This window comes from Salvelinus fontinalis, chromosome 14 (genome assembly GCF_029448725.1).
Source record: "Salvelinus fontinalis isolate EN_2023a chromosome 14, ASM2944872v1, whole genome shotgun sequence".
Classification (NCBI taxonomy): domain Eukaryota; kingdom Metazoa; phylum Chordata; class Actinopteri; order Salmoniformes; family Salmonidae; genus Salvelinus; species Salvelinus fontinalis.
Window position 1 is genome coordinate 11800558 of NC_074678.1, and position 25700 is coordinate 11826257.

The window sequence follows — 25700 nt, forward strand, 5'->3', positions numbered from 1 at the left end:
TGGTTGTATTAGTGGAGAAACATTCACCTGATCTGGTTGTATTAGTGGAGAAACATTCACCTGATCTGGTTGTATCAGTGGAGAAACATTCACCTGATCTGGTTGTATCAGTGGAGAAACATTCACCTGATCTGGTTGTATCAGTGGAGAAACATTCACCTGATCTGGTTGTATCAGTGGAGAAACATTCACCTGATCTGGTTGTATCAGTGGAGAAACATTCACCTGATCTGGTTGTATCAGTGGAGGAACATTCACCTGATCTGGTTGTATCAGTGGAGAAACATTCACCTGATCTGGTTGTATCAGTGGAGAAACATTCACCTGAGCTGGTTGTATCAGTGGAGAAACATTCACCTGATCTGGTTGTATCAGTGGAGAAACATTCACCTGATCTGGTTGTATCAGTGGAGAAACATTCACCTGAGCTGGTTGTATTAGTGGAGAAACATTCACCTGATCTGGTTGTATCAGTGGAGAAACATTCACCTGATCTGGTTGTATTAGTGGAGAAACACTGCATGTGTAACATTTGATCTCTTACATTGAATATCGTATCACTGTAAAAAGTAGAATATTCCTGTATTTTAAAATTCATTGAATAGAAAAAGGAAAAACGAATGTATAAGAGGTAGCCTATGTAGTGGTTATTTTGGAATGACTTTTTGTGGGCTTAATGACTCCCTAAAACAAAATATTGACCTGTACTGTAAGAGTCATGTAACAGTTTTTCTGTAGAAAAATCCATAGCATTGAAAGGCGGAATAAGGGGTGTAAGTATGAGGTACAGTGGCTTCAGGAAGTATTCATTCCCCGTGCCTTATTCCACGGTGTTACAGCTTGAATAAAACAGTTATTAATTGGTTTTATCCATCTACACACGATACCCCAGAACGACAAACTAAACACATGTTTTAAGAATATTTAGCAAATTTATTGAAAATGAAATACAGAAATATCTCATTTACATATGTATTCACACCCCTGACTCAATACATGTTCGAATCACCGTTGGCAGCGATTACATCTGTGAGTCTTTCTGGGTCAGTCTCTAAGAGCTGTGAGTCTTTCTGGGTCTCTAAGAGCTGTGAGTCTTTCTGGGTCAGTCTCTAATATCTGTGAGTCTTTCTGGGTAAGTCTCTAATAGCTGTGAGTCTTTCTGGGTAAGTCTCCAAGAGCTGTGAATCTTTCTGGGTAAGTCTCCAAGAGCTGTGAGTCTTTCTGGGTAAGTCTCTCAGAGTTGTGAGTCTTTCTGGGTGAGTCTAAGAGCTGTGAGTCTTTCTGGGTCTCTAAGAGCTGTGAATCTTTCTGGGTGAGTCTCTCAGAGCTGTGAGTATTTCTGGGCAAGTCTCTAAGAGCTGTGAGTCTTTCTGGGTAAGGCTCTAAGAGCTGTGAGTCTTTCTGGGTAAATCTCTAAGAACTGTGAGTCTTTCTGGGTCAGTATCTTAAGAGCTGTGAGTCTTTCTGGGTCAGTCTCTTAAGAGCTGTGAGTCTTTCTGGGTCTCTAAGAGCTGTGAGTGTTTCTGGGTCTCTAAGAGCTGTGAGTCTTTCTGGGTAAGTCTCTAAGAGCTGTGAGTCTTTCTGGGTCTCTAAGAGCTGTGAGTCTTTCTGGGTAAGTCTCTAAGAGCTGTGAGTCTTTCTGGGTAAGTCTCTAAGAGCTGTGTCTTTCTGGGTAAGTCTCCAAGAGCTGTGAGTCTTTCTGGGTAAGTCTCCAAGAGCTGTGAGTCTTTCTGGGTAAGTCTCTAAGAGTTGTGAGTCTTCCTGGGTAAGTCTCTAAGAGCTGTGAGTCTTTCTGGGTAAGTCTCTAAGAGCTGTGAGTCTTTCTGGGTCTCTAAGAGTTTTCCACATCTGGGTTGTACAATATTTGCACATGATTATTTTTTAAATTCTTCAAACTCTTGTCAAGTTGGTTGTTGATCATTGCTAGACAGCCATTTAAGTCTTGCCATAGATTTAAGACGATTTAAGTCCAAAATGTAACCAGGCCACTGATGAATATTCACCATCTTCTTGGTAAGCAATTCCAGTGTACATTTGGCCTTGTGTTTTAGGTTGTTGTCCTGCTGAAAGGTGAGTTCATCTCTCAGTGTATGTTGGAAACAGACAACCAGATATTTCCGCTAGGATTTTTCCTGTGCTTAGCTCTATTCCGTTTCTTTTCATCATAAAAACTCCCTAGTCCTTACCGATGGCAAGCACACCGATAACATGATGCAGCCACCACTATGCTTGACAATATGAAGTGGTACTCAGTGATGTGTTGGATTGGCCCAAAATATAACGCTTTGTATTCAGGACATAAAGATCATTTATTTTGCCAATTTTTTGGGGCAGTTTTACTTTCGTGCCTTCTTTCAAATAGGATGCATGTTTTGGTATATCATTTATTCTGTAGAGGCTTCCTTCTTTTCACTCTGTCATTTTGGTTAGTATTGTGGAGTAACTACAATGTTGTTGATCCATCCTCTGTTTTCTCATATCACAGCCATGTAACTGTTTTAAAGTCACCATTGGCCTCATGGTGAAATCCCTGAGCGGTTTCCTTCCTCTCCAGCAACTGAGTTATGAAGGACGCCTGTGTCTTTGTAGTGACTGGGTGTATTGATACACCACCCAAAGTGTAATTAATAACTTCACAATGCTCAAAAGGATATTCAGTCTGTTTTTTTATCTTTACCCATCTACCAATAGGTGTCGGCATTGGAAAACCTCCCTGGTCTTTGTGGTTGAATCTGTGTTTGAAATTCACTGCTCAACAGAGGGACCTTACAGATAATTTTATGTGTGGGGTACAGAGATGAGGTAGTCATTCAAAAATCATGTTAAACACCATTATTACACACAGAGTGAGTCTATGCAACTTGCTAAGCACGGTTACTCCTTACTCCACATTTTACTCCTGACATAAAAGGGTTGAATACTTATAGACTTAAGACATTTCAGCTTTTCATTTTTAATTAATTTCTAAAAACATAATACCCCATAATGTCAAAGTGGAATTATGTGTAAGCCAGTGACACAAAATCTCAAATTAATCCATTTTAAATTCAGGCTGTAACAAAATGTGTAAAAAGTCAAAGGGTGTGAATCATTTCTGAAGTATCTAGGGCTTCTATTGGAATGACTTTCTATGGTCAGTATGATTCCCAGTGAAACCAAATAATGACTGGTTGTCGTAACCTTGCTGACGTAGCAGTTTCCTGTTCTCTTTGAATCCTCTGCTTTAAGAGTCCTCTGATCTGTCCTCTGCTTTAAGAGTCCTCTGATCCTTCCTCTGCTGCCGTAACAGTTTTCTATTGAGGTTGATGACTAGAGGACAGAAGGGGACAGGTCCTATAAAGTCTCCTGCTATGATGTTGAGGTTGTTAGAGTGTGGTCCAGGGACCTGTTGCTCCAGCCACGACCTCAGCTCCTTCCAGTTAGCCAGGGTTAGGGTCTGCAGGGACTGCCGGGGGTGTAGCGCGATGTAGGAGCGGTCAGCCGTCAGGTTCAGACCGGACACAAAGAAACCATCTGAACAAGACAAAACGTGGATTAAAGTTTAAGGGCTCTATTCAATTCGTATCACGGAAGTTCAGCATTATACGTAAAGATAATGTTGTGTTAGTGGAGACACACCAGCGACACGGATTGAGCCCTGCAGTACATCGCTGAACACACTGACTTCACATCAAAATGGATTTTATAAAGCAGTTCACAACAGTATCACTAGACATTGTCATGGTCCTCTTGATATGTTGCTATTTGAAGAGTTATAACATACAGAGTCATGTGAAAGTCTACACACCCCTTGCGCCTAGATTCAATCAGATCAAGCATTAACCAGCGGTAGCAGACCAAAAGATATTCATCATTGGAAGCCATACCGTCCTACTCTTGTATAGAAGTTCAAAATGGAGAAAGTGTACGCGATATAGAAATAATCAGGCTCAAAATGTAAAAATGGTTTAAATAAGGATTTCTAGAATCCTAATCGAGGTGTAAATTACATCTTACATTCCAGTGTTCTAACTTGTAAACGAGGCTACATGGAATGTGCGCTTCAGGTATAATCAAATCGTATGTGTCACTGGCCGAATACAAAAGGTGTAGACCTTAGAGTGAAATGCTTACTTACAAGCCCTTAACCAACAATGCAGTTTTATGAAAAAGAAATGTTAAGTAAAAAATAGATAAGTAAAAAAAATAACAAATAAATAATTAAAGAGCAACAGTAAAATAACAAAAAATAACAGTACAGAGTCAGTGTGGAGGCTATATACAGGGTGTACCGGTACAGAGTCAATGTGGAGGCTATATACAGGGGGTACCGGTACAGAGTCAATGTGGAGGCTATAAACAGGGTATTACGGTACAGAGTCAATGTGGAGGCTATATACAGGGTATTACGGTACAGAGTCAATGTGGAGGCTATATACAGGGGGGGTACTGGTAGAGTCAATGTGGAGGCTATATACAGGGGGTACCGGTACAGAGTCAATGTGGAGGCTATATACAGGGGGTACTGGTACAGAGTCAATGTGGAGGCTATATACAGGGGGTACCGGTACAGAGTCAATGTGGAGGCTATATACAGGGGGTACCGGTACAGAGTCAATGTGGAGGCTATATACAGGGGGTACCAGTACCGAGTCAGTGTGGAGGCTATATACAGGGTATTACGGTACAGAGTCAATGTGGAGGCTATATACAGGGGGGGTACTGGTACAGAGTCAATGTGGAGGCTATATACAGGGTGTACCGGTACAGAGTCAATGCGGAGGCTATATACAAGGTGTTACGGTACAGAGTCAATGTGGAGACTATATACAGGGTGTTACGGTACAGAGTCAATGTGGAGGCTATATACAGGGTATTACGGTACAGAGTCAATGTGGAGGCTATATACAGGGGGGGGTACTGGTACAGAGTCAATGTGGAGGCTATATACAGGGTGTACCGGTACAGAGTCAATGTGGAGACTATATACAGGGTGTTACGGTACAGAGTCAATGTGGAGGCTATATACAGGGTATTACGGTACAGAGTCAATGTGGAGGCTATATACAGGGGGTACCGGTACAGAGTCAATGTGGAGGCTATATACAGGGGGGGTACTGGTACAGAGTCAATGTGGAGGCTATATACAGGGGGTACCGGTACAGAGTCAATGTGGAGGCTATATACAGGGGGTACCGGTACAGAGTCAATGTGGAGGCTATATACAGGGGGTACCAGTACCGAGTCAGTGTGGAGGCTATATACAGGGTATTACGGTACAGAGTCAATGTGGAGGCTATATACAGGGGGGGTACTGGTACAGAGTCAATGTGGAGGCTATATACAGGGTGTACCGGTACAGAGTCAATGCGGAGGTTATATACAGGGGGTACCGGTACATAGTCAATGTGGAGGCTATATACAGGGGGTACCGGTACAGAGTCAATGTGGAGGCTATATACAGGGGGTACCGGTACAGAGTTAATGTGGAGGCTATATACAGGGGGTACCGGTACAGAGTCAATGTGGAGGCTATATACAAGGTGTTACGGTACAGAGTCAATGTGGAGACTATATACAGGGTGTTACGGTACAGAGTCAATGTGGAGGCTATATACAGGGTATTACGGTACAGAGTCAATGTGGAGGCTATATACAGGGGGGGTACTGGTACAGAGTCAATGTGGAGGCTATATACAGGGGGTACCGGTACAGAGTCAATGTGGAGGCTATATACAGGGGGTACCGGTACAGAGTCAATGTGGAGGCTATATACAGGGGGTACCGGTACAGAGTCAATGTGGAGGCTATATACAGGGGGTACCGGTACAGGGTCAATGTGGAGGCTATATACAGGGGTTACTGGTACAGAGTCAATGTGGAGGCTATATACAGGGGGTACCGGTACAGAGTCAGTGTGGAGGCTATATACAGGGGGTACCGGTACAGAGTCAATGTGGAGGCTATATACAGGGTATTACGGTACAGAGTCAATGTGGAGGCTATATACAGGGTGCACCGGTACAGAGTCAATGTGGAGGCTATATACAGGAGGTACCGGTACAGAGTCAATGTGGAGGCTATATACAGGGTATTACGGTACAGAGTCAATGTGGAGGCTATATACAGGGTGCACCGGTACAGAGTCAATGTGGAGGCTATATACAGGAGGTACCGGTACAGAGTCAATGTGGAGGCTATATACAGGGTGTACCGGTACAGAGTCAATGTGGAGGCTATATACAGGGGGTACCGGTACAGAGTCAGTGTGGAGGCTATATACAGGGTGTACCGGTACAGAGTCAATGTGGAGACTATATACAGGGGGTACCGGTACAGAGTCAATGTGGAGGCTATATACAGGGTGTTACGGTACAGAGTCAATGTGGAGGCTATATACAGGGGGTACCGGTACAGAGTCAATGTGGAGGCTATATACAGGGGGTACCGGTACAGAGTCAATGTGGAGGCTATATACAGGGTGTACCGGTACAGAGTCAATGTGGAGGCTATATACAAGGTATTACGGTACAGAGTCAATGTGGAGGCTATATACAAGGTATTACGGTACAGAGTCAATGTGGAGGCTATATACAAGGTATTACGGTACAGAGTCAGTGTGGAGGCTATATACAGGGTATTACGGTACAGAGTCAATGTGGAGGCTATATACAGGGTGTTACGGTACAGAGTCAATGTGGAGGCTATATACAGGGTGTACCGGTACAGAGTCAATCTGGAGGCTATATACAGGGGGTACCGGTACAGAGTCAATGTGGAGGCTATATACAAGGTATTGCAGTACAGAGTCAATGTGGAGGCTATATACAGGGGGTACCGGTACAGAGTCAATGTGGAGACTATATACAGGGGGTACCTGTACAGAGTCAATGTGGAGGCTATATACAGGGGGTACCGGTACAGAGTCAATGTGGAGGCTATATACAGGGGGTACCGGTACAGAGTCAATGTGTGGGGGCACCGGTTAGTCAAGGTAATTGAGGTAATATGTACATGTAGGTAGATTTAAAGTGACTATGCATAGATGATAACAACAGAGAGTAGCAGCAGTGTAAAGTAGAGGGAAGGGGGGAGGCAATGCAAATAATCTGGGTAGCCATTTGATTAGCTGTTCAGGAGTCTTATGGCTTGGGGGTAGAAGCTGGTAAGACTTTTGGACCTAGACTTGGCGCTCTGGTACCGCTTGCCATGTGGTAGCAGAGAGAACATTCTATGACCTGGGTGGCTGGAGTCTTTGACAATTTTTAGGGCCTTCCTCTGACACCGCCTGGTATAGAGGTCCTGGATGGCAGTAATCTTGGCCCCAGTGATGTACTGGGCCGTACGCACTACACTGCCTTGCGGTCGGAGGACGAGCAGTTGCCGTACCAGGCAGTGATGCAACCAGTCAGGATGCTCTCGATGGTGCAGCTGTAGAACCTTTTGAGGATCTGAGGACCCATGCCAAATCTTTTCAGTCCCATGAGGGGTAATAGGTGTTGTCGTGCCCTCTTCACGACTGTCTTGGTGTGTTTGGACAATGTTAGTTTGTTGGTGATGTGGACACCAAGGACCTTGAAGCTCTCAACCTGCTCCACTGCAGCCCCTTCAATGAGAATGTGGGCGTGCTCGGTCCTCCTTTTCCTGTAGTCCACAATCATCTCCTTTGTCTTGATCACATTGAGGGAGAGGTTGTTGTCCTGGCACCACAATGCCAGTTCTCTGACCTCCTCCCTGTAGGCTGTCTCATCGTTGTTGGTGATCAGGCCTACCACTGTTGTGTTGTCTGCAAATTTAATGATGGTGTTGGAGTCGTGCCTGGACATGCAGTCATGGGTGAACAGGGAGTACAGGAGGGGACTGAGCACGCACCCCTGAGGGGCCCGTCAGGAAGTCCAGGATCCAGTTGCAGAGGGAGGTGTTTAGTCCCAGGGTCCTTAGCTTAGTGATGAGCTTTGAGGGCACTATGGTGTTGATCGATGAGCTGTAGTCAATGAATAGCATTCTCACATTGATCTTTCCCACCTTGACAAAAGGAACACCTGTGTGGAGTGCAATAGAGATTGCATCATCTGTGGATCTGTTGGGGCAGTATGCAAATTGGAGTGGGTCTAGGGTTTCCGGGATGGTGTTGATGTGAGCCATGACCAGCCTTTCAAAGCATTTCATGGCTACCTACGTGAGTGCTACGGGGCAGTAGTCATTTAAGCAGGTTTCTTGGGCACAGACTCGGTCAGGGAGAGGTTGAAAATATCAGTGAAAACACTTGGCCAGTTGGTCAGCGCATGCTCGGAGTACACGTCCTGGTAATCCGTCTGGCCCCGCGGCCTTCTGAATGTTGACCTGTTTAAAGGTCTTGCTCACATCGGCTATGGAGAACGTGATCGCACAGTTGTCCGGAACAGCTGGCGCTCTCATGAATGCTTCAGTATTGCTTGCCTCAAAGCGAGCACAAAAGGTTTGCGTCATTGGGAAGCTTGCGGCTGGGTTTCCCTTTGTAGTCCGTCAAAGCCCTGCCACATCCGACGAGCATCAGAGCCGGTGTAGTAGGATTCGATCTTAGTCCTGTATTGACGCTTTGCCTGTTTGATGTTTCGTCTGAGGGCATAGCAGGATTTCTTAAAAGCGTCCGGATTAGTGTCCTGCTCCTTCTGGCTAGAAAGAAGCTTGTTCAGGCCTCTATTCTCTCTGTAATTGATTATGGTTGTTGTATATGCATGTAACCTCCTCCGTCTTACAGAGACTGGACTATGTTTATCATGTAACCTCCTCTGCCTTACAGATACTGGACTATGTTTATCATGCAGTCTCCTCCGTCTTACAGAGACTGGACTCTGTTTATCATGCAGTCTCCTCCGTCTTACAGAGACTGGACTCTGTTTATCATGCAGCCTCCTCCGTCTTACAGAGACTGGACTATGTTTATCATGCAGCCTCCTCTGCCTTACAGATACTGGACTATGTTTATCATGCAGTCTCCTCTGACTTACAGAGACTGGACTCTGTTTATCATGCAGCCTCCTCTGTCTTACAGAGACTGGACTCTGTTTATCATGCAGCCTCCTCTGTCTTACAGAGACTGGACTCTGTTTATCATGCAGCCTCCTCTGTCTTACAGAGACTGGACTCTGTTTATCATGCAGCCTCCTCTGTCTTACAGAGACTGGACTCTGTTTATCATGCAGCCTCCTCTGTCTTACAGAGACTGGACTCTGTTTATCATGCAGCCTCCTCTGTCTTACAGAGACTGGACTCTGTTTATCATGCAGCCTCCTCCGTCTTACAGAGACTGGACTCTGTTTATCATGCAGCCTCCTCCGTCTTACAGAGACTGGACTCTGTTTATCATGCAGCCTCCTCTGTCTAACAGAGACTGGACTCTGTTTATCATGCAGCCTCCTCCGTCTTACAGAGACTGGACTCTGTTTATCATGCAGCCTCCTCTGTCTTACAGAGACTGGACTCTGTTTATCATGCAGCCTCCTCTGTCTTACAGAGACTGGACTCTGTTTATCATGCAGCCTCCTCCGTCTTACAGAGACTGGACTATGTTTATCATGCAGCCTCCTCCGTCTTACAGAGACTGGACTCTGTTTATCATGCAGCCTCCTCCGTCTTACAGAGACTGGACTCTGTTTATCATGCAGCCTCCTCCGTCTTACAGAGACTGGACTCTGTTTATCATGCAGCCTCCTCTGTCTTACAGAGACTGGACTCTGTTTATCATGCAGCCTCCTCTGTCTTACAGAGACTGGACTCTGTTTATCATGCAGCCTCCTCTGTCTTACAGAGACTGGACTCTGTTTATCATGCAGCCTCCTCCGTCTTACAGAGACTGGACTCTGTTTATCATGCAGCCTCCTCTGTCTTACAGAGACTGGACTCTGTTTATCATGCAGCCTCCTCTGTCTAACAGAGACTGGACTCTGTTTATCATGCAGCCTCCTCCGTCTTACAGAGACTGGACTATGTTTATCATGCAGCCTCCTCTGTCTTACAGAGACTGGACTATGTTTATCATGCAGCCTCCTCTGTCTTACAGAGACTGGACTCTGTTTATCATGCAGCCTCCTCCGTCTTACAGAGACTGGACTCTGTTTATCATGCAGCCTCCTCTGTCTTACAGAGACTGGACTATGTTTATCATGCAGCCTCCTCCGTCTTACAGAGACTGGACTCTGTTAATCATGCAACCTCCTCCGTCTTACAGAGACTGGACTCTGTTTATCATGCAGCCTCCTCTGCCTTACAGATACTGGACTATGTTTATCATGCAGCCTCCTCTGTCTTACAGAGACTGGACTCTGTTTATCATGCAGCCTCCTCCGTCTTACAGAGACTGGACTCTGTTTATCATGCAGCCTCCTCCGTCTTACAGAGACTGGACTCTGTTTATCATGCAGCCTCCTCTGTCTTACAGAGACTGGACTATGTTTATCATGCAGCCTCCTCCGTCTTACAGAGACTGGACTCTGTTAATCATGCAACCTCCTCCGTCTTACAGAGACTGGACTCTGTTTATCATGCAGCCTCCTCTGTCTTACAGATACTGGACTATGTTTATCATGCAGCCTCCTCTGTCTTACAGAGACTGGACTCTGTTAATTATGCATCCTTGCACTTTATTACAAATGCCAAGTCACTCACCCACCATTGCACCTTGTACCAAATGGTGGGTTGTCCTAAATGGAACCCTATTCCCTATATAGTGCACTACTTCAGACCAGGGCCCTATTCCCTATATAGTGCACTACTATAGACCAGGGCCCTATTCTCTATATAGTGCCCTACTATAGACCAGGGCCCTATTCCCGATATAGTGCACTACTTCAGACCAGGGCCCTATTCCCTATATAGTGCACTACTATAGACCAGGGCCCTATTCTCTATATAGTGCCCTACTATAGACCAGGGCCCTATTCCCTATATAGTGCACTACTATAGACCAGGGCCCTATTCCCTATATAGAACACTACTATAGACCAGGGCCCTATTCCCTATATAGTGCACTACTTCAGAACAGGGCCCTATTCCCTATATAGTGCACTACTTCAGACCCGGGCCCTATTCCCTATATAGTGCACTACTTTAGCCCAGGGTTCAGCCATGTTCTTCAGTTGGTAGTGTTATAACTAGAGAAACGTTTTAACCACCGATACGGGATATCTAATGGAAAAACATGTGACTTAACTTTAAACTTAATCTGAGGACTGATATTCATGTAATTAACTAACTGTTTAATTGTTACCCGATTAAATTCATCATGTAACATTATGATTTGGGGCACCACGAGAGCGGTTCTTTAAAGAGTTTCCATCTTCTGTATTAAACTCTAAAAAGGTCTTTACCTATCACATCTAAAAACAGACCATTTATTAATCATAACCTCGTATCATATTACCATTCTGAACAGTCGTAGCCTCATGCATCTGCAAAAACCCCAGCCTTACTTGATTCAGTACTACACAAATTGGTTGAATGATTTATTTACTAGCTAATGAAATGGGAACACAGGATAAACACACACACTGCACCGAAATTGACTGGAGACTTAATACGCTGAAAAAGGGTCCCTAGCGGAATGACAACAACATGGCTGCTTGTTAAAGAAGGGATGGAGAGGGAGATAGAGACACTTAACATTGCCACATTCAGAAACTACTCTCACCTACAGTAACCATATACTTTGCACATGAACCGCCGCCCGCTTTGAGCAAGAAATCATGTATGTGTTTACGTGAAATGCCTGGTTTGGCCGGAGACCTCTCGGTGAACAGGGCAGCCTTGGAAAAAGGGATTTGGGCCTTTTCGCGGCACGCTTGTAAGGTTCTGATTATCCGAAATGGTTCCAACAACTGTTGTCCTTCTTCGTAGTTGTCCGGTATCTGGTGACTTGTCGTGTAGTCTTGAACAGAACTACAGAGTCGAGAGTTTCCTTCCATTTTCTGGTCCAATGTGTTTTTTTCTAAACCCATCATTTATACCTTTTGCTCGAAAGGGGTGGTTCCGGCAGGCTGACACGCTCCCTAACCTCACTCAGGGCGGTGATTAGTCACTGTGCAAAGTTCTGGAAAACAATTCTCTTATAACTTCTCAAATCACATCCCTCTCTTAACAAAAACATTTTCATCATTGTTTCATATTACATGCACAACCCATAGTATGGAAACGTAATCTATGTAGTGGGTATACTTTCCAAGTTACAGTATTTCCTTTATAATTTTTTTTAATGACATCACAAAATAACAAACAAAATGACTGTGTTCTATTGATCGCCTCTGACCATTCCCCACGTTCTACATTACAAATGTTGTTCCAGTATTTCACTTTTGAGCGTGTTAAGAGTTTCAGCGGGAAAAAGGTCTGTTGAGACCAAAGCACATTCCTTTGGTGAATTTGGAGCGCACATGCCTTGATCTTCTCCATTGATTTACAACAGGACGTGAGTTGTTAATCCCCTCTAGTTCTTTCCTTCCCCCTCTACGGGTGAGAGGGGGGTCTGATTGAAGTTAGTCATTGCAAACCTGATCTGACCCATTTGGATTCTCGTGGACAGTCATGACACATGGGAAGTGTTTTTCTACCCTCAAAGTGTGCCAACCAATTCTAACATATGGGTTTGTGCTCTATGGAAGTGCCCATACTGTATTTGCTGTGCAAATGTCAGCTAAAGTGGATCTGATTGAATAGAGCCGTAAATGTAAAATAAAACCATACTGATCTACACGACCTAAAAAAATTAAAAATGAAGACGTTGTTTGCGTATGTCTTCACACCCAGAGCTAAGATTTTGATGGCAGCGTCTTTGTCAACCATCACAGATGTGAATCATTTTAAATAAGATTCTACCAACAACTCTTAGGGAAACATACTGTATATCCATAGTTTTTTATTCTCAGTCAATTTGTTCAGGAGTTATTGGTGGACAGCAATATTCAAACCATTCAGAAACACCTCTTGAATATCCATTCTGATGTCTTGGTCATACATTATTTTGTAATTGTCCTACTGAAAAATCCAACGCTATTCCGGGGTTAGGTTTACAGAAGAGTAGGGCAGGTTTTCATTTAAGTTTTTACCTGGGCTTTGCTCCTTCCATATTTATTCTAAATCGTGACAAACTCTCCAGTCCCCGCCAGTGAAAAGCACATAACATGATGCTGAAACCACAAAACTTGAGTTGGGCAAAGTTGGTAGAAACTTATTCAAAACAGGTTCACAGCTGTAATGGCTGCTAAAGGCGCTTTCACCAAGTATTATCTCTTTGGGCTGTGAAGACATACGCAATTAAGACATCCTCATTTTTTATCAATTTGGAAAATGTTCAAAATCGGAAATGTGGAGTAGGAAATCTGTAGGATTTTTTTTAAATTTAATAATTTTTTGGGATTAAATTCTAAAACGGAAAAATGTGAAGACTGTGCAAGGGGTGTGTAGACTAGGCACTGTAACATGTCTGAACCTCAAAGTAATTTATTACTTTTAGTCAAGGGCTTTTCACATACCTGGGCGTCCTATGTCTTTCTGCCAGTCCAGATAGCTGACCACGCCGCTGGCTGTGTTTTGGTTGGCCCACCAGTACGGTATACCTGGCCACAGAGCCTGGTGTCGTGCTGCTGACTGGTCATCATACGACAGCAGTACCTGGTAACCCATTGCCCACAGACCACGCAGGGTCACCATTGTCTCCTGGAGGGAAAGACAGAGGAACAAGTAGCCTCTGTTATAGGCTGTGTCTATATGGCACCCAATTCCCTGTATAGTGTACTACTTCAGCCCTGGGCAGAGAAAGGTAAGCATCCTACTGATGATATGTGTAGGTAGTATTGGGCAGCTAGTGATTTGTGTAGGTAGTATTGGTCAGCTAGTGATATGTGTAGGTAGTATTGGTCAGCTAGTGATTTGTGTAGGTAGTATTGGTCGGCTAGTGATTTGTGTAGGTAGTATTGGTCGGCTAGTGATTTGTGTAGGTAGTATTGGTCGGCTAGTGATTTGTGTAGGTAGTATTGGTCGGCTAGTGATTTGTGTAGGTAGTATTGGTCGGCTAGTGATATGTGTAGGTAGTATTGGTCAGCTAGTGATTTGTGTAGGTAGTATTGGTCAGCTAGTGATTTGTGTAGGTAGTATTGGTCAGCTAGTGATATGTGTAGGTAGTATTGGTCAGCTAGTGATATGTGTAGGTAGTATTGGTCAGCTAGTGATTTGTGTAGGTAGTATTGGTCAGCTAGTGATATGTGTAGGTAGTATTGGTCAGCTAGTGATATGTGTAGGTAGTATTGGTCAGCTAGTGATATGTGTAGGTAGTATTGGTCAGCTAGTGATATGTGTAGGTAGTATTGGTCAGCTAGTGATTTGTGTAGGTAGTATTGGTCAGCTAGTGAAGCCTTCTCTCATGCTGAACATTAACTAAACATCTAATTTAATTTACTGAAGAAATACAGTATTTTCAGTAAAGCAATCCAATTCGAGAGAGTACTACTGGTAATCTATCAGTCTTTCCAGCTATTACACATTGACTACAGTTAGAGAAATAACAAAGCTTACCTTGCGAGGACAGAGTTTAGACCCAAAGATTTTCTTCAGGGAGAAAATTAAATGTTCATGTAGTCTTTCGGTGAGTCCTTCAAAGTGACTGCATGCTAGGATAACAACCTCCTTGGAGTGAGACTCCAACCACGAGGCTACGGCCCTCAGAGTTTCCTGTACAGCCACCAGTCAGGAAATAGGAAATATATGAGAAATTATCCTCCCAATATTGCCTATTCTTTTTAGAGAGATCTTCTTGGTCATTGTGCTCTCTCTCTCTCCTGTTTCTACTTGGTGTTTGGGGTTCAGGCTGGGTGACTATAAAGCCCTTTCTACTTGGTGTTTGGGGTTCAGGCTGGGTAACTATAAAGCCCTTTCTACTTGGTGTTTGGGGTTCAGGCTGGGTGACTATAAAGCCCTTTCTACTTGGTGTTTGGGGTTCAGGCTGGGTGACTATAAAGCCCTTTCTACTTGGTGTTTGGGGTTCAGGCTGGGTGACTATAAAGCCCTTTCTACTTGGTGTTTGGGGTTCAGGCTGGGTGACTATAAAGCCCTTTCTACTTGGTGTTTGGGGTTCAGGCTGGGTGACTATAAAGCACTTTCTACTTGGTGTTTGGGGTTCAGGCTGGGTGACTATAAAGCCCTTTCTACTTGGTGTTTGGGGTTCAGGCTGGGTGACTATAAAGCACTTTGTGACAACTGATGATGTAGTAACAACTGTTTCTAATGAAAAGTTAGGCGTAGTATTCCTTCTACTCACCACCACTGTCAGATGAGTGTAAATGACGTGTGTAAAATACAGTTCGTTGGACGGGTCGTACGGTTTGTGGGCGATTCTGAGGTCGAAGTATCGAATCCCCTCTGAAAGCTGCTCCACAATACCTTTTCCCTGTTTGAAGGGCAAAAAAAACAAAACACATTATTTAGATAAATAACTTTCCTGAATTCAGTTCTCCTTTTTATTTGTTTAGGATTTGTTTCTGTTTTTTTACTCTCAATGTTACAATTATTCGTATAGAAATAACGAAAATTGGTTTTCAGAGTCCATGTCAATGCTTCCAGCGCCTTCGGGAAAGTATTCAGACCCCTTGACTTTTTCCACATTTTGTTACATTACAGCCTTTTTCTAAAATAGATTCAATTTTTATTCTTCAGCAATCTACACACAATACCCCATAATGACAAAGCGAAGAGGTTAAGAAATTGAAGTAAATGTATTAAAAATAAAAAACAGAAATACCTTATTTACTTAAGTATTGAGACCCTTTGCTATGAGACTCAAAGAGCTCAGGTGCATCCTGTTTCCATTGATCATCCTTGATATGTTTTTACAACTTGATTGGAGTCCACCTGAGGTAAGTTCAATTAATTGGACATGATTTGGAAAGGCACACACCTGTCTATATAAGGCCCCACAGTTGACAGTGCATGTCAGAGCAAAAACAAAGCCATGATGTCAAAGGAATTGTCCGTAGAGCTCCGAGACAGGACCGTGTCGAGGCACAGATCTGGGGAAGGGCACCAAAACACTTCTGCAGCATTGAAGGTTTCCAAGAACAGTGGCCTCCATCATTCTTAAATGGACGTTTGGAACCACCAAGACCTGCTATAGCTGGCTGCCCGGCCAAACTGAGCAATCGGGGGAGAAGGGACTTGGTCAGGGAGGTGACCAAGAACCGGTTGGAGTTCCTCTGTGGAGATGGGAGAACCTTCCAGAAGGACAACCATCTCTGCAGCACTCCACCAATCAGGCCTTTATGGTAGAGAGTTTCTGGTCTAATAAAAACCAAGATTGAACTCTTTGGCCTGAATTCCAAGTGTCACCTACGGAGGAAACCTGGCAACATCCCTACAGTGAAGCATGGTGGCGGCAGCATCATGCTGTGGGGATGTTTTTCAGTGGCAGGGAGATGCGTTAGCCCTCGCAAGGCTGCCGGCCCAGCATCCCTAGCCGCAGAGCTGGCTGCAGTGTTTACGGACATATTCAATATTCAGTGTTTACGGACATATACTTATGTATATGTGAAATTTCAGTTTATTTTTTAATAGATTTGCTACAATTTTTAAAAACTGTTTTTGCTTTGTCATTATGAGGTATTGTGTGAAGATTGATGAGGGGGAAAAAACTATTTAATCAATTTTAGAATAAGGCTGTAACATAACAAAATGTGGAAGAAGTCAAGGGGTCTGAATACTTTCCGAACGCTCTGTAAATCACACCAGAAGACAATTATTTAGGTCTGTGAAAAAAACTATTTATATTTTTTTGTGTAATTCCCCTTTAATTGTGCATTTAGCAAGAGAGGAGAGTATGTCGGTCAGGCAATGTTTCTGCTGTTACAGCTCAGACACCGGTAGGACTGTCAAACGGTCGCCTGACTACAGTACTTATCACCTGTGGGCAGTCAATCTCTTGTGTGTTCACACAGCAAAAACCTCGTCAGCCACACAGCCTTGTTAAAATACTCCAAACCAGAAGGTGGCAGTAACGTTGTTTGACAATATCTGTGCCTATTACTTATGGTCTAGATTCCCAGCTATCTGCGCTAATGTTGTTATTTTGTAGAAAGCCCTTGTTGATGCCTAGGGCTGTTGCAGTGACCGTATTACCACCACACCAGCAATCACAAGTCATGAAGGCAGTCAAATTCCACGTGACCATTTAGTCGCGGTGATTAGGCTTCTCCAAGCTCTGATGCTGCTGCTGGTCATTAGTAGCCTACCAAACTTGCTAACTGCCTGGTACTCAGCACTCTATTGTCCCTCTAATCACTCTGAAATCAATGCAAAATGTGATCAAAAATCTAACCAAACATAGGGCCGTCCCGGGTGGCGCTGATGCACCTTCTATTATTCTAACTGTCAACAATAAGTTGAGACCCCGACTGAGTTCCTAAAGAAAACATTTAAATATACAATTAATAAACATTTAAATATACAATTAATAAATATTTTAACGCAACATGTAAAGTGCTTGTTTCATGAGCTGAAATTTAAAAAATCCCAGAAATGTTCCATATGCACAAAAAGCTTTTTTTTCTCCCTGTTAGTGAGCATTTCTCCTTTGCCAAGATAATCCATCCACCTGACAGGTGTGGCATATCAAGAAGCTGAACATTACACAGGTGAACCTTGTGCTGGGGACAATAAAGGGCTACTTTAAAACGTGCAGTTGTCGTCACACAACACAATGCCTCAGATTTCACACGTTTTGAGGGAGCGTGCAATTAGCATGCTGACTGCAGGAATGTCCACCAGAGCTGTTGCCAAAGAATTGAATGGTAATTTATCTACCATAAATCACCTCCAACGTCATTTTAGAGAATTTGGCAGTACGTCCAACTGGTCTCACAACCGCAGACCACGTGTAACCACGCCAACCCAGAACGACAGCGTGTTCCAGTTCCCGGGCAATATCCAGCAACTTCGCACAGCCATTGAAGAGGAGCGGGACAACATTCAACAGGCCACAATCAACAGCCTGATCAACTCTATGCAAAGGAGATGTGTCACGCTGCATGAGGCAAATGATGGCAACACCAGATACTGAATGGTTTTCTGATCCACAACCCTACTTTAAAAAAAATAAATATGTGGCCAACAGATGCATATCTGTATTCCCAGTCTTGTGAAATCCATAGATTAGGACCTAATGAAATTATTTAAATTGACTGATTTCCTTATAGGAACTGTAACTCAGTAAAATCTTTGAAATTGTTGGTCGACGGGCCTACAAAAGAGGGCATATGCCAGTTGCCCATCCCTGGTGTAGATGAAGATGAGGAGACGGGTTAAATAATGATTTTTAAGCCTTGAGACAATTGAGACATGGATTGTGTGTGTGCCATTCAGAGGATGAAATCGGCAAGACAAACAATTTAAGGGCCTTTGAACGAGGTATGGTAGTAGGTGTCTTTGAACAGGGTAATGGTAGTAGGTGTCTTTGAACAGGGTAATGGTAGTAGGTGCCTTTGAACAGGGTATGGTAGTAGGTGTCTTTGAACAGGGTAATGGTAGTAGGTGTCTTTGAACAGGGTATGGTAGTAGGTGCCTTTGAACAGGGTATGGTAGTAGGTGTCTTTGAACAGGGTAATGGTAGTAGGTGTCTTTGAACAGGGTATGGTAGTAGGTGCCTTTGAACAGGGTATGGTAGTAGTATGGTAGTAGGTGTCTTTGAACAGGGTAATGGTAGTAGGTGTCTTTGAACAGGGTAATGGTAGTAGGTGTCTTTGAACAGGGTAATGGTAGTAGGTGTCTTTGAACAGGGTATGGTAGTAGTATGGTAGTAGGTGTCTTTGAACAGGGTAATGGTAGTAGGTGTCTTTGAACAGGGTAATGGTAGTAGGTGCCTTTGAACAGGGTATGGTAGTAGTATGGTAGTAGGTGTCTTTGAACAGGGTAATGGTAGTAGGTGTCTTTGAACAGGGTAATGGTAGTAGGTGTCTTTGAACAGGGTATGGTAGTAGGTGTCTTTGAACAGGGTAATGGTAGTAGGTGTCTTTGAACAGGGTAATGGTAGTAGGTGTCTTTGAACAGGGTAATGGTAGTAGGTGTCTTTGAACAGGGTAATGGTAGTAGGTGTCTTTGAACAGGGTAATGGTAGTAGGTGCCTTTGAACAGGGTATGGTAGTAGGTGCCTTTGAACAGGGTATGGTAGTAGGTGCCTTTGAACAGGGTAATGGTAGTAGTATGGTAGTAGGTGTCTTTGAACAGGGTAATGGTAGTAGGTGTCTTTGAACAGGGTAATGGTAGTAGGTGTCTTTGAACAGGGTAATGGTAGTAGGTGTCTTTGAACAGGGTAATGGTAGTAGGTGCCTTTGAACAGGGTAATGGTAGTAGGTGTCTTTGAACAGGGTATGGTAGTAGGTGCCTTTGAACAGGGTATGGTAGTAGGTGCCTTTGAACAGGGTAATGGTAGTAGGTGCCTTTGAACAGGGTATGGTAGTAGTATGGTAGTAGGTGTCTTTGAACAGGGTATGGTGGTAGTATGGTAGTAGGTGTCTTTGAACAGGGTATGGTAGTAGGTGCCTTTGAACAGGGTATGGTAGTAGTATGGTAGTAGGTGTCTTTGAACAGGGTAATGGTAGTAGGTGTCTTTGAACAGGGTAATGGTAGTAGGTGCCTTTGAACGGGGTATGGTAGTAGGTGCCTTTGAGCGGGGTAATGGTAGTAGGTGCCTTTGAACAGGGTAATGGTAGTAGGTGCCTTTGAACAGGGTATGGCAGTAGGTGCCTTTGAACAGGGTAATGGTAGTAGTATGGCAGTAGGTGCCTTTGAACAGGGTATGGTAGTAGTATGGCAGTAGGTGCCTTTGAACAGGGTATGGTAGTAGTATGGCAGTAGGTGCCTTTGAACAGGGTATGGTAGTAGGTGCCTTTGAACAGGGTATGGTAGTAGGTGCCTTTGAACAGGGTAATGGTAGTAGGTGCCTTTGAACAGGGTATGGTAGTAGGTGTCTTTGAACAGGGTATGGTAGTAGGTGCCTTTGAACGGGGTTTGGTAGTAGTATGGTAGTAGGTGCCAGCCACACCGGTTTGTGTCAAGAACTGCAGCGCTGCTGGGTTTTTCATGCTCAACAGTTTCCTGTGTGTATCAAGAATGGTCCACCACCCAGAGGATATCCAGCCAAAAAGGAATGGCTGAAGAACTGCAACGTTTGCCTAGAACTAACACTGCAGAAATACTGGGTGATTTGAAAAGCCATAGTCAATCAATCAATAATATAATTATTATTTTAGCAAAACATTTTATTTTTAATTTACAATCTGTAGAAGCTATGAGAATAGAAAGGTTCGGTAGTTTTGTGAAGCATCACAGCGCAGTTGAAAAATATATGGCAAATCAGAAATCAGAAATGTCTGGTGTTGAGAGATAGATGGGAGGGGTTGAGTGGAGCTGAAGGGTGGGACTAATAACAACAAGATAACAAATGTATAAAAATACGAGGTCTGTAAAATGTATACAGGTTCAGAAATGTTGTGAAATAACACAGTTACAAATAGAAATCAAACTGGAGGGACATCAGAAATAGAGGAAGGACTAAAAACAAACAAGATATAACTATTGTAAAATAGATTGTGTCTGTAAAATGTGTATAGTATGTATAAACTGAAGGTAGAAGCCTAAGTGTTATTGTTTATTAGTTTACTCCCATTGGGGGAAGGGTGGAAGGGTTTGGGGAATAATAATGGTATATTCTATAAAAAAGTATGTGTATAATGATGTATGCACGGTTTACTGGAATCCTAGTATTCATAATGATGTATGCACGGTTTACTGGAATCATAGTCTTCATAATGATGTATGCACGGTTTACTGGAACCCTAGTCTTCATAATGATGTATGCACGGTTTACTGGAATCCTAGTATTCATAATGATGTAAACACGGTTTACTGGAATCCTAGTCTTCATAGTGATGTATGCACGGTTTACTGGAATCCTAGTCTTCATAATGATGTATGCACGGTTTACTGGAATCGTAGTCTTCATAATGATGTATGCACGGTTTACTGGAATCCTAGTCTTCATAGTGATGTATGCACGGTTTACTGGAATCCTAGTCTTCATAATGATGTATGCACGGTTTACTGGAACCCTAGTCTTCATAATGATGTATGCACGGTTTACTGGAACCCTATTCTTCATAATGATGTATGCACGGTTTACTGGAACCCTAGTCTTCATAATGATGTATGCACGGTTTACTGGAATCCTAGTCTTCATAATGATGTATGCACGGTTTACTGGAATCCTAGTCTTCATAATGATGTATGCACGGTTTACTGGAACCCTAGTCTTCATAGTGATGTATGTACGGTTTACTGGAACCCTAGTCTTCATAATGATGTATGCACGGTTTACTGGAATCCTAGTCTTCATAATGATGTATGCACGGTTTACTGGAACCCTAGTCTTCATAACGATGTATGCACGGTTTACTGGAACCCTAGTCTTCATAATGATGTATGCACGGTTTACTGGAATCCTAGTCTTCATAGTGATGTATGCACGGTTTACTGGAACCCTAGTCTTCATAGTGATGTATGCACGGTTTACTGGAACCCTAGTCTTCATAACGATGTATGCACGGTTTACTGGAATCCAATGCTTGAGAAGACAGACAGGCAGGCTGTGTCACAGATACTTTAAGTGATGAACCACCATCGCGTGAGAAGTTTGACTGAGAGAGGAAGTGAGCGATGTGAGAAAGCTGCCATCACAACTCTGTGGCAACCTACTGCCTAACAACCTATCTGTCTCAACCAACCCCCATATCTCACACTTGACCTGACCACGCTTATCCTGTGGCACACGGTTCAACTTCTTGTGACTTCAACTCAACCTGTTATTCTAATACCTAAAATTATATTAGGGCCAGAGTCCAGTTTTGGCATGATTCCAAAATTGTTATCCATTTGCATCAGTTTTAAATGTAGGCCTTTTATTTTGAAGGAAAACCACCCGATTCCACTATTGTTGCTCAAGCTAATATTATTCACAAGAAGATGGCAATAGCGTTCCTACTATGCTCACCCTACCTAGCCATTAGTCGCTAGTTTACGCCTTTTCAAAGCCCCCGGGCAAACCAGTTTTTTTTTTACAACAGACGTCACGGTATTAGCAGGCCCTGTACCTGTGTGGTAGACCACCTGTAGATAGCAGGTCTGGTGAGGCAGTAGAAGAGACCATCCAGGAGTCTAAAGGTGTCGGACTCAGAGCGGATCAGAGGAGAGTTGATGTCCAGGGAGTAACTCATAGCGTCATGACTTCCTAAATAGGGATGAATGAAAGATTGTAATTTGTTTACCGAGGTAAAGACAGTTTCAGGTTGGATATTCAACTGATATTCGCGCTTTCAAACCTCTTGAGCCAAAAACTCCAAATAAGTGTCATGTTGGAAAAATTGCACACACAATGCAACAATGCATATTTTCACGATTTGGACATTCATTCGCTTTGGAAAAGCTAATAAACATGTGGAAATGTGAGCAGAATTTTGTATTCCTAGTTGAATTAAGTGTTATTAAGAGAGTTAAGGGAGTGTAAACAAAGAGCAAACTTTTTTTAACATTTTAATTTCATTTAGATCCTTGGTCATGTGACTTACTGACCTCAAACAAGGTTCAGAATGTCCAATCACTGGGCTGACACATTGCACACCCTTTAGTTAGTCCATTTTCATCTCACACGATTTTACATTATTTTTTCAAACTTTCAAATTTCATTAGCTCCTTGGTCATGTGACCTACTGACCTCAAACTACTTTCAGAATGTCCATGGACTGGCAGAGATGGGCGCCGCGAGGCTGATCTCGGAGAAGCTGGCGGGAGCCCCGGGGAGAGTTCTCTTTTCTTTGTCAAGGGCAGGGCGCCCTGGAATGGGTTCGCCCCGAGAGAGGGGCCCAAGCCCTGGAAAGCTTTGCGGTTTCGGCGGCGTCTGGTGAACTCTCCCTGGCCCTTGAAAATCCAGGGGAGAGGGTGTAAATCTCACGCCGAGCCGTACCCATATCCGCAGCAGGTCTCCAAGGTGAACAGCCTCTGGTAGGTGGGGAGTTTGACTGGGGTGGTACACCTGTCAAACGGTAACGCAGATGTCCTAAGGCGAGCTCAGGGGGGGACAGAAACTTCTCGTGGAGCAGAAGGGTAAAAGCTGGCTTGATCTTGATTTTCAGTATGAATACAGACCGTAAAAGCAGAGTCTCATTATGAACCTTGTTTGAGTCCAGTAGGTCACATGACCAAATAGCTATTGAAATTAGAATGTCTACAAAATGAATGTAAAATCGTGTGAGATGAAAATGGACTAACTAAAGGGTGTGCAACATATAGGCCCACTGAGTGGACATTCTGAACCTTGTTTGAAGTCAGTAGGTCACATGACCAAGGTGCTATTGAAATTCAAAAATGTAAATAAATAACTTAAAATAGTGTGTATTGTAAATCGACAAAAATAAATAAAGTGTGTGCAATGTGTGTCTATCCCATCGGATTAGCTAGAACCAGTTTCGAAAGTTCTAGGAGTAATGGTTAAAAAGAACTATTGAAATTGGAAAAATGTGATTTGTCACTATGTTGACGGTCCCTAACTGCTGTTGGTGGACGTAAGGAGAACTACAGGTGAATATCCAACCTGAATCGGTCTTTCCCTCGGTCATTTGTTTTGTAAAGAAATTGTAATTGTAAGGATGGCTATATACTTGTAAGAATGGTTATATAATTGTAGGGATGGTTATATAATCATGATTAGGCTACAGAATTAAAATAATGGCTCTTTAGGCAAATTAGTTTGGCTACTGAAGATTAGAAAGCCTATCGCAATTGGCCACCTGTCAACGTGAAAGAGGATTTTGGGCGTTTAATGGTTTAATTTAAACATGTACAGTTTGCATGCAGTTGAATAAAGTTACCTGGTATGGCAAGACTTGAAAGAGGCACATCCCACAACTCCTCGGGCAAACTTGACATCCAGTCCTCATAATTCTGGTTATCCTCATCAGAATACATTGCAACTTCAGTGGACAGCGCATTCATTCGTGTCCGTGTCAGTGCTCCGTCTCCCGAAGTTCGCACACTGACAAGCACACAACGAAACCCAGTGGTTTCTACTCATGACAACACTGCATTGCAAATAGCTCCCATCGGTTCCTCTATCAGTTCCAGACGGAAACTCTCAAACCGAAATAGTGACACCTCTATAAAAGCGAACAACAATGTGGGAATATTACCCAAGGTTGCATTTCCTGGTTTCCCTATTGTGTTTGCGCTAGACCGTTTAAATGTTTTTTTTTTAAAAAGCCTTTACTTGTTATGACTGACTCTGGATCGACTGTCGCTAGCATCGCTTTAAAACTGAGCGTTGATCCAATCAACAAAACTGAGTCTAGATCAGTTACTACGAGGTCGTCATGTCGCTCCGCCTCTGTCACCCCCAGAGAGCGTCTAAAAAGTTATTTTCCACAAAATGGCGAAAAAAATATTAATTTAAAATCATCAACACACGTAGGGATTTATTTATGTGAGTATTTATAATTTGCCATTTCACCTTTTCATTCTACAGTATTGTGGGTACAAATATTCCTGTAGTAGCCTCCTTTATCACAAATAATACATGTATGTCTATACAATGTGGTCTGATACAATCACACTCAAGTTCAGTTAATGTCATCCGTCTTATCGGTTATTTACACAGACAGTAATACTATCCCAAGAGAACAAAATGACCTTCAGAATTAGAATACTGTTGCAACCCTTGCTATGAGGCACGTTACAATTTCCACCAAGTGGGTTAGTCTTAATGGCGCAATGCGTAGGATGTTTGCCTTTCACGCCAGCGACCCCAGGTTCTCATCCGCTCCATTCATAATGTTAGAACATTTTTAGAAAAGCTCAAATTAAGTATAAACTTAAGTTGCAGTTAGATGCTTTGAACCTGAGGTGTCCTGAACTTGTTTAGCCTGTTCAGGAGGAGGAAAGCAGTCCCAGTAGAAACAATGTTACGATGTGAAGAATGCAGAATACTTCAGAAAGTATTCACACCCCTTGACTTTTTCCACATTTTGTTGTTACAGCCTGAACTTAAAAAATATTAAATTGAGATTTTGTGTCACTGGTCTACACACAATACTCCATAATGTCAAAGTGGAATTATGTTTTGATTTTTTTTTACAAATGTATAAAAAAATTAAAGCTGAAAGTATTCAACCTCTTTGTTATGGTCTAAATAAGTTCAGTAGTAAACTGTGCTTAACAAGTCACATAATAAGTTGCATGGACTCTGTGTGCAACAATAGTCTGTACCCCACACATACAATTATCTGTAAGATCCCTAAGTCGAGCAGTGAATTTCAAACACAGATTCAACCACAAAGACCAGGGAGGTTTTCCAATGCTTCACAGAGATGGTGGTGGCTGCATCATGTTATGGGTGTGCTTGTCATCGGCAAAGACTAGGGAGTTTTTAGGAACGGAATGGAGCTAAGTACAGGCAAAATCTTAGAGGAAAACCTGTTTCAGTCTGCTTTCCACCAGACACTGGGAGATGAATTCACCTTTCAGCAGGACAATAACATAAAACACAAGGACAAATATAGACTGGAGTTGTTTACCAAGACGACATTGAATGTTCCTGAGTAGCCTAGTTACAGTTTTGACTGCCAAATCTATGGCAAGACTTGAAAATGTCGGTCAAGCATTGA

General features: G+C 43.1%; 1 protein-coding gene across 1 annotated transcript; it reads right to left on the reverse strand.

The window, feature by feature from the left end:
• Positions 1 to 288: 288 nt before the first annotated feature.
• si:dkey-66a8.7 (PI-PLC X domain-containing protein 1) lies at positions 289 to 24306 on the reverse strand. Its single transcript, XM_055943946.1, has 6 exons — positions 23913 to 24306; positions 22140 to 22276; positions 15266 to 15394; positions 14524 to 14679; positions 13485 to 13668; positions 289 to 3513 (listed from the first exon to the last, which is right to left on the reverse strand). Exons 1-6 carry the CDS (start codon positions 24034 to 24036, stop codon positions 3224 to 3226), a joined length of 1020 nt encoding a protein of 339 aa, XP_055799921.1. The 5' UTR covers positions 24037 to 24306; the 3' UTR covers positions 289 to 3223.
• Positions 24307 to 25700: the final 1394 nt, after the last annotated feature.